The 15,058-nt window shown below is 35.9% G+C and overlaps 1 protein-coding gene across 2 annotated transcripts in view; it reads left to right on the top strand.

Annotated features, from left to right (window-relative positions):
* Positions 1 to 15,058, top strand: part of ptprk (protein tyrosine phosphatase receptor type K) — a 467,398-nt gene that overhangs the window by 389,393 nt on the left and 62,947 nt on the right. The window contains exons 14-15 of one of the 2 annotated variants that reach the window (XM_052025062.1): positions 7,793 to 7,931; positions 12,877 to 12,906. In XM_052025062.1, the coding sequence (XP_051881022.1) occupies positions 7,793 to 7,931; positions 12,877 to 12,906 (169 nt within the window). The remainder of the gene's footprint in view (positions 1 to 7,792; positions 7,932 to 12,876; positions 12,907 to 15,058) is intronic. The other variant, XM_052025063.1, reaches the window with a different exon arrangement.

The raw sequence follows: 15,058 nt of genomic DNA, 5'->3' as shown, positions 1-15,058 counted from the left end.
GTAATGTTCAACCCACTCCCCCAACCATCCACCTTAATTTACTACAGCCACAGGAAGAAGTTGTAAATGAAAAGCACTCACCCCTGATAAAAGCTACTTACAGAAATAGCTGAGCTGCCAATAGGATGGTGAATAGATGAACAAAAATCTGTTGAGCCACATTACTGGCCCTCGCAACACAAATCTAGCAGGCTGAATCAAATGCTGTTCCTATTTTGCTTTCCTTTTCCATTAGGAACAGTCTTTCAATTTTAAAGTTAGATTCTGACTGTAAGAATCAGCAAGATGTGGGGAGTAGGTGTGTCCTATCAGCGCACTCTGTTATCCCAAAGAATTGTCGAAAGTTGTTTTATTACCCCCTCAGCAACAGATTAGTTATTTCTATCAGCAGGTTTTTTCCCAGAGGAGAGTGTTTTTGTTAACAGAGCTTACCTCACTTCCATTTGGCACGGTGCTGTGACTCGTGAAGGAAAGTGGACATTAAAATTTGCTGAGTCCATCTTGGAGCTGGTGACTAAGTTTAGTCCAACAAATGTTGAATGTGAAGTTACCATTACTCCTCCACTCAGCTTCACCAATAGTAGTCATTAACCAAAATATTCTAACTTGATGGAAACAAATGGCAGGAGCTGGAAGATTCTTTTCACCTTGATCTGGCCAGTGCTCTAAAATGTTCTGTTTGTCACTTGAGGTCCAATCACATTTGAAGGGAATAAAAACAAAATGGTAAATAGAGAATATTAAGAAAGGCGTAAAAGGAAAGTGAATGACATAAGAGAGATGTAGCTGTGATTATTTAAAGGTGGTAATTAGCAGAACCACAGTGGTTACAACACAGGGCCAATACTTTGGAGATCATGAATTCAAATAATACCATGGCAAGTTAAAAATTTGAAAACTATAAATCTGATAGTTTGTGAGTGGGCAAAAAGAAATCACAATGAATCATGTTATGAAAACTAAGAAGAGGCTCAATTATATCTTTTAGGGAAAGATACTTCCCAATATGTGATTCCTCTTTTATGATAACTGATTTTCAATAATGGTGTAATCCAGTTTTCAAAACACTGCTCCAAAGATTGTCAGTGTAAGATTAGCATACCTAAGTACAAAAATCATCATTTGTAAAATTAACAAAAGCATTTTCCCCATTGGATTGTGACATATGAAGACAATTTTCCAGTGTGGGTAGTTGCTGTGTCAATTGATCCTTCTGAAAAGGGATTGTAAGAACATCTGTTGAGAATTAGATGTTAGCTCGGGTTATTAAATAGCACAGTTGATTTCTCCAGGATAAGAGAGAATAAGCCTTTCCCTCAAAATAGGAAAACATGTAATGATAGGAGGGAGAGTGAGTGCCTGTTAAGATAGTAGATTAGTCTAGTGTAGGGGGAGGAGGATGTAGTAGGATGGGCCAGATTGCTACTTTCATTCCAAACTCTTTGGAGCTCTTTTAGTACTTGCATTAAGTTGCCCCATTTGTACACTTTCCAACTGCACCATATGTCAGCTTGCTTTGTATTTTTGTCCTTTGCTTTTCCGTCCAATTCCTTGTTCCTGATCTGATGCCATTACCTGTATCTGCCTCATTTGAAACTCAGCCTTCTGCTCAAAGATCACAGAAATTGTTTTGTATTATAATACACATCGAAAAGAGACAAATCAGTTGGCTGACAGTTGTCCCTGACAGCTATCCCTTTCCACCCAAAGCAGAGTCATAATGTCCTTGCAACTTTAAATATAATCCCCCAAAATGATTATACTTCCTAAGGAGTAAAACTGCTTACAGCTAAACTGCTTGGATTGTTTAAAAAGTATATTTGATAACTTATAAATGTAACATTGTTCTGCTTTGTAAAAGCCTTGAGGAACTATTAAAAAGCCATTAGAGAATGAGAGAATAGTAACCAAAATCCCAGTGACCTGAAAGGATGTTAGTAGTACATAGCCCCTGGTTTGCCTCAGAAGTTTGGCCTACATTCAAAAGGTCTGTTAGAGTAGGAGAAGAGGATATATTCTGTATATATTTTAGAACAGAAACTCTTATAATTTGTCAGAATTACAATGTGATGAGCTCTTTGTACACCAGAAATAGCATTTCATTGCCTATCCTCAAGCCTTAAATCCGGTAAAAGCTGTCTTGCTTGTGCATTAGGGAAGGACATCTGGCAGTGGCACAGATATTACTGTTGCATCTTTGTGATAAAAGTTGGTAATTTTTTAGATATACACAATACTGCTTCCACCAAGCTCTCATTCTAGCATCTGGAATTGAAGTTGACTTTCACATTTGGATTCCAATCATTAACATGTTACCATTGTGTCAGATTCAAAGTTTAACATCTATCCATTTTGAGGAAACTACTGGATTTCATACAAGTATATGCAATATAATTTAGTTTAATCAAAGTGGTGGCGACAGTGGGCACAGGAAGAAACAGAATTTAGTGTATGACAGTCATTGAGGGCAGCCATTTACAGCTTTGGCAAGATCTTTGCTGTGCTTTTGTCACCAAACAACGTCCTGTTGTTTTATATAGCTGGCTAACATACATTGAGAAACAAAATATTAACAGTGATTTGTTTTAGTAAACAAAACTAATTTTATTCATGATTAAACTGGAAGGAATTTCTGCATGTTCCTTTGGTGAAAGGATAAAGACACTAATACATGGAATTCATGAAGATGTAATTTCAATCAATGAGACATTATAATCTGGTAATAAATGCTTCTAATGATAACTGCAGAGCAATCAGTGTCCTTTTCTCAGTAAATGAAAACTTGTTTTTATGGCATCATTGAAAAGAAATAAATTAGGACAAATCTCCAGCTAAGCAACTTGTAGCCTAGGGCTTTGCTTCAGCAGTGTATAATAATGTTCTCTAAAATGTATTTTGTGCTTTTTAGTTTAAGGTGCAAGTTGTAATGCTGTAACGTGAATATGGCCACTGTTCCTCTTCAGAGCTGGGTTCTGTTGAAGAGTTTGACTGAATAATGAAATTCAGCTACATCATAAGTGATGTAGGAAAGGTGAAATATCTTTTACCTTTGAAACTTCCAGAGCAAACACATTAAGATTCTTTCTTCCATTGTTTAATGTGTTTTTGGGTATATTCTCGATCAAGAGAAAATCTTGACTTCAGTCAAAAGGAAATATAGATATCGGAAATCTGAAATTAAAACAGCAAGTCAGGCAGATCTGTGGAGAGGAAAACAGTTGATTTTTTAAATTAACTTTTTATCAGCATTTACATTAGATTTAATATTAAATTATGAGGTAGTTGTAGTGTCAGTTGTGTTAAGGTTTGTCTTTCATTTTAAGTCAAGGATGATTGATGACCCATTGTGATGCCCACCATTATAAGTTGTAATCGCTTGTTGAAGTGTTAAATGAAGAATGTTTCAAATATAATTTTAGAGTTCTGTTCCTCTTTTATACACATGATAATGATTTGCTCTGCATTAATTGAATCACTTCTTTGTAGATGTCTTGTGTGAAGCAGAACACCAAACAGTATGAGGAGAGGTTTGGCTGCCCTCTACAGGAATGATAGTTTTATTGTAGAATTTACAGTAGTTGAACAGATGAGAAGTTTTATTTCTGGAGAATTATAACTCAAGATAAAATCATTCCCATTGAAGGTTTTTACTATTTTGTGTATGGATCTTTATAATCCATTGAAATAAGAACAGGAATGTATCATTTAGACCCTCAAGCCGGTTCTGTCATTCAGTGAGGTCAGAATGATCTGTGGCCTGACTCTATAAACTTGTGCTTAGTACATATCTCGAACACTTTTGTTTAATAAAAATAACCTGACCACATAAATATTGCAGCTAAAATCGCAGGTTAAGAGCCTGGGTATCTTGTGTCGAGTGGTTTGCCTTCAGACTTTCTCCCTCTAACATCAGAGTGTAGTGTGTACCACTTCCAAAATGTACTACAGAGATTAGGCAAGGCTGCTTTGACAGCATGTCCCAAATTCGTGGCCAATAATACCCTAAATTACAAGAGTGAAGATACATAGCAATACATAGGAGCATCAGCCTGCAAGTTAACGCAAGTGCAAGAAGTCCGAAATAAAAACAAAAAATGCTGGAAACGCTCAACAGGTCAGGCAGCATCTATGGAGAGAGAATCAAACTTAATGGTTCATGTCAAAGACCCCTCATCACACCACCTGCAAGTTCCACTAAAAATTTGCACCATCCTAACTTTGAAATAAGGTTGTAAGAATTAAGAGCAAGAGTAGACCATCTTCATCAAGATCATGGCTGAACTTCTACCTCAGCTCTATTTTCCTGTGCTCTCCCTATGTCGGTTGATACCCTTAATAGAAATCTACTGATTGCTGTTTTGAATGAAATCAGTGACTGAGCCTCCACAACCCTCCAGGATATATATAATTATAAAATATATAACCTTATATAATTCCAAAGATTCACCACCCTCTGCATGAAGGAATTTTTCATCTCAGTTGTAAATGGCCAAACCCTTATTCTGAGTCTGCAACCCCTCTTCTAGTCAGATGTGCATCTGCCTGTTGAATCCTGCAATAATTTTGTAAATTTCAATGAGATCATCTCATTTTCTAAACTCTTTTTTTAAAAAAAAATACAGGCTTAGTTTAGCAAATCTGCCATCCCAGGAACCAATCTAGTGAATCTTGATTACATTCTCTCTATGGCAAATATATCCCCTTTTCAAGTAAGGAGACCAAAACTGTATACCTGAGCTGGTGCGATCTCACCAAGGCCCTATATAACTGCAATAAGATATTTTTACTCATCTTTTACCATAAGCTAACATATTATTTCCCATCCTTATTGGTTGCTGCACCTGCTTGGTAGCTTTCAGTGATTTGTGTACAAGGATAGCTAAGTCCTTTGAATATCAATTCTACCCAGTCTCTCACTATTTGAAAATACTGGGCCTATCTGTTTTATGCTCTAAAGTGATAGCTTCACTTTTATATTCCATCTGCCATGTTCTCTCCCACTCACTTAGCTTGTCTACATCTCCTTGAAGCCTCTGTACATCCTCCTCCCTACTCACAATCAAACCCAGTTTGGTATAATCAGCTAATTGGAAATATGACATTTGGTCCCCTCAGACAAACTGTTGATATTGATTGTGAATAACTTGGTCCCAAGCACCAATCCCCCCAGTCCCTGTCATACCCCACTAGTCACAACCTGCCAACCTGTGAATGACCTGTTTATTTCCATTCATTGCTGTCTATCTATAACTAATTTTCAATCCATGCCAATGCATTATTCCCAATGTCATGTGCTATAATCGTGTTGGCCAACTTCCTGTGGGGGACCTTACTGAAAGTCTTCTGAACATCTTACTAAATATACCACATCTACTGGTTTTCCCCTTATCTACTCTCAAAGAACTCCAATAAATCAGTCAAACATTCCCTTTCATAAATCCTATTCTATTCTATTGGTCTCAACCTGAAACATTGACTGTTCATTTCTTTCCACTGATGCTACCTGATTTGCTGAATTCCAACACCAATTTGTTTACTGTTACTGCATTCTTCACTAGCATTTTCCTGACTAACAATGTTAGGCCGACAAGGTAGTTCATTGTTTTCTCTCCCACTTAAATAGTGGGGTCAGATTGCTGCCCTCCAATCTGCAGGAACCATTCCAGAATCTGTGGAATTTTGAAAGATGATAACCAATGCATCCATTAACTCAATACCCACCTCTTTCAAAACTGGCAAGTCAATCATCAGGTCATCAGTATTTATTGGCTTTGAGTCTCACCAGCTTCGCTGGTACTATTTTTTAATAGTACTAGTTTCCTTCAGTTCCACATTCTTGTTAGACTTAGTTATCCAGCATTTCTAGCTGCTTTTTGTTTTGTTGTTGTCTTCTATGAGGACAAGCATTTGTTTAATTTCTCTGCCACTAATGTTTCTTTCTCACTGGGTCAAAGCCCTGGAATTCCTTACTGAGCAGCAGTGGGAGCACCATCGTGCAGACTGCAGCAGTTTAGGGTAACTCGCCAGCATCTCTGAAAGGAGAATTGAGATTGGGCAATAAACAGAATCAGGTTTATTATCTCTTTTCTTATATGTCATGAAATTTGTTGTTTTGCAGCAGCAATACAGTGCAAAGACATAAAATTACTATAAATTACAAAACAAATAGTGCAAAACTGTTTTTTGCACTATAATGAGGTAGTGTTGATTAATGAGGTAGTGTTGATGGTTCATTGACCATTCAGAAATCTGATGATGGAGGGAACACTGGCCTTGCCTGCAGTGCCACAAACCATAAAATAATTTTGTAAAAGACTCTGATGTGAGCAGAAAAGTTAATGAAAAGGAAAGTGGAAAATTCACATTATTCACTCACAAGAACTACTGTGATTAAAAATAGCCCCCTTCCAAATGATGCATGTTATTTTTCCAATGGTTTACTTACCTATTGAATTTGCAATGCCTTTTGAGTGATTAAGATAGCAATTTTGTTTTAGAGAGACAACTCTTTTCACAAATGTACTATACAAAAGTAGATATACCAAGCAGTACAAATTGTTACTGGTTTGTTGGGAGATTTGTAGTACATATTCCAGTTTGCAAAGTTGTCACAATTGCATTGGAGATATAATGAAGAATTGTGTGGTGGGCAGAAAATGTAGGATACAAGTTGAAATACCCATTGTATCACAGAGATAAAGCAGTATTAAATCAACTTCTGTGGTTATAAAATGAATTTGAACAACTTGATTTGACAGTTTTTCTATGACAGCTATAACAATTTCTCTATAAATGCCAGAGTAATTAATACTATTCTGCTCAAAAAAGAATTGATGAATTGTGCCAACCATAATGGCCAATTTAATTTTATATTAATTAAATGTAGCTTTCAATTACATTTTCTTGTACACAGTAAATTACATTCCCTTTCTATTTCTGTATACCCTTTGTTTCATAGTATACTATATGTTAATGATTAAATAGCAGCATTGTCCTGATTCATTAAATACTGACAAGAGTGATAAAGAGATGATTAATGAGTACAGGTTACTTCTGTTTTAACTGAGTGTTATTGTTTATACTGTTTAGTTAGTAAAGGAAAGAGTGTTTGCAAGAAGACCATGTCCTTCACTGGTGGCTCAGATATGTCATTAATATCACCTGGACTAGGCTGAACGTGCTTTACTACATGTTACAGGATCAGACGCAACATATTCAATTCTACAGGGTAACCTTGCCTTTTCAAAAATAAAATGACTGCACATAATGGAGAAACTATAGTCTATGCCAACAGTGTAATTGAAGTGCAGTCCATGAATTATTCTGAAAAGATTAGAGAACACAGGTGGTTGGTCAACTTCACAAATAACTTAGGTTTACAGTAATACCTCATTCAGGTGATGAGCAAGCTCTTATTAAATGAGTTATTTTCAACAAATTATTTGATACATAATGTCTTTATAAGTGTGACACCTCATTGTTTTATTATCAAGTCTGAAATTGAATGAAGTAAATTATTTTCAATTTGATATGATTTTTATTTTTCTGAAATTGCATTGATTATTTTTAACAACGCTGACACTTTTTCTTGTTGCGTTCTTCATCTGTCTCTTAATTTCTCTACCCTGATTTTAAAAGTCAACATGGTGAAATTGTCACATGATGTGGGATGAACTGTTTTGTGAATTGTACCTGGATTTTTGAAGTGTATTTATGAAGAGGCATGAAATATAATTTCCTTGTCAACAATAATTACATGCTTTCATGCAAGTACTTCTTCTGACTAATTTAGCAGCCACAACTGAAGAACCTGAGGTGGTCCCTGATCCCGTCAAGCAAAGTGATCGGGTGGTGAAAATAGCTGGAATCAGTGCTGGAATTCTGGTTTTCATCCTGCTCCTCCTCGTTGTGGTAATGATCGTTAAGAGAAGGTACAAAATTGATGGAATTTTTGTAATATAGGCAGCTGTTGATCCACTAGTAACTCAATAACTATCAGGCATTTCTAAAGCAATATAAAATATCTGAAGGGTAATTGTGCTCTGTGAAAAGGCTTGCTTTATAAAATAAGGTCTAACTATTTGGCATAGCAAAGTCACAATTTAACACAAACAGTAAGGACAAACTAGCTAATGTTGCCTAACTACTTATTTTAGAAGGATCTGAGTAAGGCTCAATTGAAAAGTGACCAGGGATGTCCTCTCGGCCAGTTCTTGAGATCTAAATCATAAAAGAAATGCATTTGGTAAAATTTCTGGTCCCAAGTTACATTTCACCTCGTTTCACATTTGGGCTTGGCTTGCTTCCCACCCCACAAGGGCTTGATTTCATGCTGCTGGAGTGGTGTCCTGCCTGGAGATGTGTGTGTATGTGTGCATGCATGAGATATAATTTTCCCAACATTCATTTCAGTTGAATTTACTGTATTTGCCTTTACTGTAGGTACAGTCACCCATCAAGGGTGCTTAGTCAGAACATTCTAGACACTTGCACAAAATCTGAAAGTGAAACAAAAATGTCAAGCAAAACTCTTTTATATACCACCTTTCCATTCTCCTTCATGGTACCAAAGCTACTTACATCCACTAAAGTACTTTTCAAGTGTGGTCACTGTTGAAATGCAGAGTTTCAGATAAATCAAGTTATTTGTTCTGAGATTAAATAAGAAAGGATGAACAATTAAGGATGGTGATTTGACTCATCAGCTGGAGAATATCTGTGTAAGAAGAAGCTGAATTAAAAGGATAGTGGAAGAGTGGTGTATGTAACATTGGACACCAGGAAGGGAATGAGTGGAAGCAGGGTATAGTTACAGTTTAAGGAGGAAGGATGGGTTTGGGGCAGAAAGTAAATGGCTAAATGGAGCAGATTACAAAGTACTGAGCAATGTCACAAGAACCAGGAGAGATGGAATTGAAGTGGACTTGAAATGGAAGCTGAACAGGTCATGAAAAGGAAATAGAAACATTTGAAACGTTATAGCAGAGTAGGGAAACAGGAAGATAACATTTCTTATTAAACAGGTTAAATTTTTAGAAGTTACCTTGATGGATTTATGTTAATGTATCCTGACCAAGCAGGTTTGAAGGATAAGGTATTGGGCCATAGTCAAACACTGAAGTCTTTCTGTGAAGTGTGATTTGGAGCAATGGGCACTCAGATTCCATTGTGAATCAATACCAGTAATTTATAAATATAAGAGAATTCAAAATCTGCAATTCCCTTAATTGTTGGCAGCTTGATATGCCATGGGCTGTTGATGTGCTCAGTAATATTTTTCCAGTGGGGCCATTCGAGCTCTGCTTGTCACTCAGAGTGACATGCTTTCTTTCAGACAGTGCCTGTAAGCAAAACTTCCTGGGAATTTTCCATTACTAGAAAAGTAGGCAGTTTTACAATTATTCAAAATCTAAGAAACAGGAGCAGGTGCAGACCACAGGCTCTCTCGAAGGATGATCTAATCTTCAGCCTCCACTCCTCCCAGTCTTCATTACCCTTGATTCCCCTGTTGTCCAAAAATCTACTGATCTCCATCTTGAATATATCTATCATGCAGCCTTAAATGTACAGGCATTCATTTATCTCTTAGTTTTGTTATCTTATCATGCTATTGGTTTTGTTGCCCCTGTTCCTTTTAGGAACAGGTGTCTCCAAAAACTAGTCTTCTTCCAAAATGATATTCACAACATTCGGCACAGCATTCATGTTGACAGATGGGCAAAGAGCAGCCACCTTGCAGCCTGACCTGCCCCGTTTTCCTGCTCTTGGCACTCCTCTTCTTCCATATCAGGTGAAATTCATTGATTCTCCCAATGGTCCAGGAGCAATGATGGATTTTAGAACAATTTATATAATGGTTCATGAAAATTATATTGCTGGGAAAAGAAAAGTTTGAAAACAGATCTTTACACATTGTTCTCTTTAAATTGGTTGTCATGTGTCCTTTCATTCCTGAGCAGTGCTTGTAGATCATTTCTCTTGATGTTGTTTACACTGGATGTCCTGAGAATCTGTAATTTGTAGCGAAACACCTCTGTCTCATTTCTAGACTTGATAGAATCTCTCATCTGTTTTTGGGTGTAACAGATTAAAGTAATCTCTTGACTCTCCCCTGTGCCCTTGAGAAAGCTTTGCTTAGCATTTCAGCTGCACACGTCTTTGTCTGGACAGTACCAAACCTTTGTTCTATACTTAAATCCTCGAGTATTTTCTGCGATCTCTTTGGTACTCTCTGGAGGGGCTTACTAGGAATGATCCTGATTGGCTTATGATCAGTGTGTACATTCACAGTCCATAGTTATAGAGGTGAAACTTCTCTGGTTCAAAGGCCATAGCAAGTAGCTTCCCAGTCTGCGTATCACATTTCTATCAGATCTGCTTGTGCATGCTGTCAGCCAACTGTCTTGCAAGATTGTTGCTTCAAGGCCCTTTTATGAGATATCTGCCTATATTTTCAGCTCCTTTTAATCATCAAAGTATTGCAAAACAGGCTCTGCTGTGACAACTTCCATAATTTGTTTCCATAATTATTGCTTGCAAGCATCCAGCCAGCGCTGTTCCATATTCTTCTTAGGCAGCTCTCAGATGGATACCAAAAACTTTTGTGGTGTTCCAAAATCAGAATCACAGAATAGTTACACCACAGAAAGAAGTTGTTCTGTCCATTGAATCTGTGCCAGTTCTGTCAGAAAGGAATCCAGCTGGTCCTGTTCCACAGTCACTCTCACAATAGTACTGCAAATTCTTTACTTCCAAATACTTCTCCAACTCCCTTTTGCACACTACAATTGAATCTGCTTCCATGACTATTTTAGGTAGTCCATTCCAGATCCTAATCACTTGCCGTGTAACAAAAAAACATCCATGCCATCTGTTGGCGTGGCATTGAAATTAATGGATTGTATCAGGAAGAAGTTGCTTGTCCCCCTTAGTGTCGATGCATCTTGTGATTATTCCTTGCACAGGACTGAAATCATTTAGCCTCGGATGCATTGTTTTCAAATGGTGCTCTGAATCTGATCCAGTCTGTCACTGGGCAACTCAGTTTATCTACCCCATGGACTTTGGTGTACTGTTTATAGAAATTACTTTCCAGTGCACATCTTGCATACTTTTTCCCCAAGTGTAGGATGATTTTCTTTTTTTGTTGCTATTCATGTTGCCATCCACATAGTTTGCCCAGATGTTGCAAGCATAGCGGTGCTTTCTCTTTTCTATCTTTTGTCTTGCACATTTACTTGCCCCTATTGGCCATTCAATTATTGTAGCTTGACTTTTGGGTGGCTCTAAATACCTGTCCATACTCTGTCTTTGCATAGTGGCTGTTAACTCTGACTGGTCTCCACAAATAAACTGACTGCTAATGAACATATCCTTCAAATCTTTGAAATTACAGTGACCTGCAAGTAATGTTCTATATTAAGGAAGTATCAGATACTTCCCTGATCCTAGTTATGTGTAAAGGACTGGTAAAAGGTCAACTTTTCATTTCTAGATGGATTACAAAGTGCTTGTAAAGCATCTCATGCATTCACCAGGGTCTCATTTGAGGGCTTTATGGTTTGGTATAATTCTCTCCCCTTGTGATTATTTCTTTAATATTCTCTAATATCAATTAAAAAGTCACAATCTATCATTCCATAAGATACTTACCTCTATACACACTGGAAATTTCTCTTGCTGTGTGACCATATTATCTTTAGTAATATGTGCTTTGATATTTTCAATGTTTCAAGAAACACTTTATCAACATCTTTTAGAAATCTGTGCAGATAATATCTGCTGCATTCCCTTAATCTATTCACTCTTAATCTTCCTTAAGAAATATGGTTCCAAAGATGTCCTTGTCAATTAAAAGTCTTTTTTGACCCTACATGTCTTCTCACTATATGCAACAATCACCTGCATCTAATTATTTCCTCAAACCATGTGTGCTGTATTTGAGAATGTGAGAGTTTATGCACACAATTCCTGCTGACTGTATTAAATCTTCTAAGGTACTCAGAATATATTGATGTGTTACAAGTGTTTATAGACCAACAGAAAACTTTAATCAGTATTCTTAGTGTTAGAACAAAGTATCTTGGCAGGAAAGTTAAAGTGAGATTTTTTTCTCTGAAGAAGCAAGTTATTTAAGGATTTATAGGATTTATATATAGGTAAAACCAACAGAAAAAGTAGACAATTGTTAAATTTCAAAGGTAGCAAATTGGAATGTGTACATTCTTGCTGCGTTGTAATAGAAATGGTATTTATATTAATCAATACGGTTGCCAGGTTGATTAAGGAGAGGAATAGTTGTTCATTTAGAAAATGTCATTTGAAACAAAATCGTTAAAAAAATATTTTAGCCAGACGGATTTCGAGTTAACGAACAGGTCATTGTTATTGTGCTTTTATCTGCCTTGATCATCTGTAATATATAGACGTAATTAATGTAGTTAAAATGGCTTTGTTTTTGTTTGAATACCTGGAATGTTCATTATTTTACTGATCTGATATTTCTGTGCGAAATACCTGAATGGAATGGAAGTTATTCTCTTCAAATACATATTGAAGAAAATTAGCAATTCTGACTTATGGTACAGTGCATGCAAGAAATGTGCAATCAGTTTTAATTATTCACTTGTTTTGTTCAATGAACAACATCTGGAGCATAATTGTTCACTGTCATTCTGTACACATTATTTCTATTTTATTTGCCAGCACATGACTGCATGGAATGTAAGATTAATTTTTGCATGAACAGTTTGCAGTAAAATGCTAACAGAAGATGATCAGTATCTAAATCCAGCTAGCATTTGCTTTGTTGATTATAACTGATTCCACACTTTATTCACCAATAATTCTTTCTTCACTGTCTGATTTGCTTGCCAGGAGGAGCTACTATTCTTATTCTTATTACCTGTAAGTAGACAATAGAAGCAAGTTATTATTTTAAAGGTAAAGGGTGGTATTGGGTGCAAATGATAAGTTTTGACATAATCCTGTTATGAATCCAGGAACCCACTGGTAAAGTTAAAATACAAAAACTCCTTTTTACATTGAATTTGCAGTTTTAATTTAAAATTGAATATTGCAGAACATTTTAATAAATTCAGTTGGAGATATCAGGGAATCAAGGGATATGGGATAATGCAGGGAAGTGGCGCTAAGGTAAAAGATCAGCCATGATGTTACTGAGTAGCAGAGCAGACATGAGGAGCTGACTGGCTTAGTTCTGCTTCTATTTCTTGTGTTCTTAGTTTAGTAATAAATTTATGCTTCACTGATATGAATGGAGACCATTAAATAAACATTGAAGCTCAGCTTAAATTTTATTTTATTAATTTATTATCCAGAACATCTGATATTATAGGATTTACTTCTCCGCAGTGGAACAAACACTTAAATGAATTTAGTCAATATATTATATACAATATCAATATACAATATCAGCATTTTTTATGCACATAAAATTGCAAAAAGGCTTCTTGCACCTAAGTACAAACAGCTGCCTTTACAGATTGATGGCATCTAAAGGAGACAACAGGGTCTCCAAGGGTTACCATGACTTGCTCTTTACAATATGCAACCCAATATAATGTTTATTTTTAAAAGCTGCACTTTAATGTACTTAAGTACTAGAGGCAGTTTTCAGATTAATGAGAGAGAACATTTGCCTCATAAACCTGGTTATTCAAAGTGGCCAAAGGTCTCTGTAAATGTTGTTCCTTCTAAAAATCCAAAATTTAAAGATAACCAAAAATTAATTGGGCATTGGGGCTGTTATCCTAAATAAAACTTTTCAATAGGTGACCAGAGTTAACAAACTGAAAATAAAGATGCACTTAGTTGCGATAATTTGCAATATGAAATATTAATTGGTCATAAAGTAAGGTTGAATTCAGCAAAGCATGATTAGTTTCACAATGTCATTGCATCAAATGATTTTCATCCCCATCCCTCACCCTTGGAATGCTTGCACCACTGGCTTGTATATGTGCTTCAGTTTTTCCATTGAAATGAGTTTTGTTTTGATAAATAATGAGAACTGGCTGCAGCTTATTCAATCTCAAATAGATACTAAATTGCTTTTCTTTTATCATGGGAGAGGATGCATAGGAAGTGCTTGGCTGAAAATGTAGCAGTGCGCTTGAAAGGTGCCACATGTTCTCTGGAATCCTACAGAGAGACTGTCAGGAGTTTGAACAGTGAATTAAATTACTGGATATAAATTTTCATTTAAAACCTTGACACGTACAGTATAATACTGAATTATCTTTTGGAATTTTTGTCAAAGCTTATAAATTTGGCCTTTTACCCTTGACAACTGTTGTTCTAGTGCATGCTAAATGTGAAGAGCAGAAAATAAGTGATAAAGATTCAGGAACTGCAATTAATATTTATTCCTAACAGTGTATATTGATTTGAACATGAGCAATTTATTTAGAGTGTATGTCCAGTTTTCAGAATATTTTAGTACTTTTGTTATAGCACACAAGTTGGTTGATTGGTTGTAGATACTTCTAAAAACAACTAATTAATTTTTAAAGAATTGAAGAAATATAATGTATTAACATATATGTCAAATTCACAATTGCAGAGTAATTCATATAGGGTCTTGTCATTGTCTGATATAATCTTATCAATTCATATTAACAATGTTAGCTGTATATTCACACAGCAGGCTCATCTTATCAAAAGGAGTTAACTTGTTTATAAATACACATTTATCATTCTCTAATCAAATATCTCGCTCCATTAATCAGATCAGTGATGGGCACAGTCAAGCATCATATGGAGTCAAAGTAAAACTTCCTACTGCTGATACCTAATAAAAATCAATAAAAGAGTAAAATCAAAACCAATGTTGTAAACTGACTATCTGAAGAAATTATAGTCAACATTGTTTTTTTACATTAAGGTAAAGATGGGTCAATGGTAGTCCATAATCTCAAAAAATATAACATTAAACTTCATTTTAAGTGATTAATTGAAGCTTGAATTTGCATATCTATTTGCATATCATTGGAAGAAATTTGAGTGTTGAAATGCAAACAGATTATGTATGACTGCT

This window comes from Pristis pectinata, chromosome 10, assembly GCF_009764475.1.
Source record: "Pristis pectinata isolate sPriPec2 chromosome 10, sPriPec2.1.pri, whole genome shotgun sequence".
Taxonomy (NCBI): Eukaryota; Metazoa; Chordata; class Chondrichthyes; order Rhinopristiformes; family Pristidae; genus Pristis; species Pristis pectinata.
The sequence above is the reverse complement of the archived record's forward strand: the minus strand, read 5'-3'. Positions and strand labels throughout refer to the sequence as shown.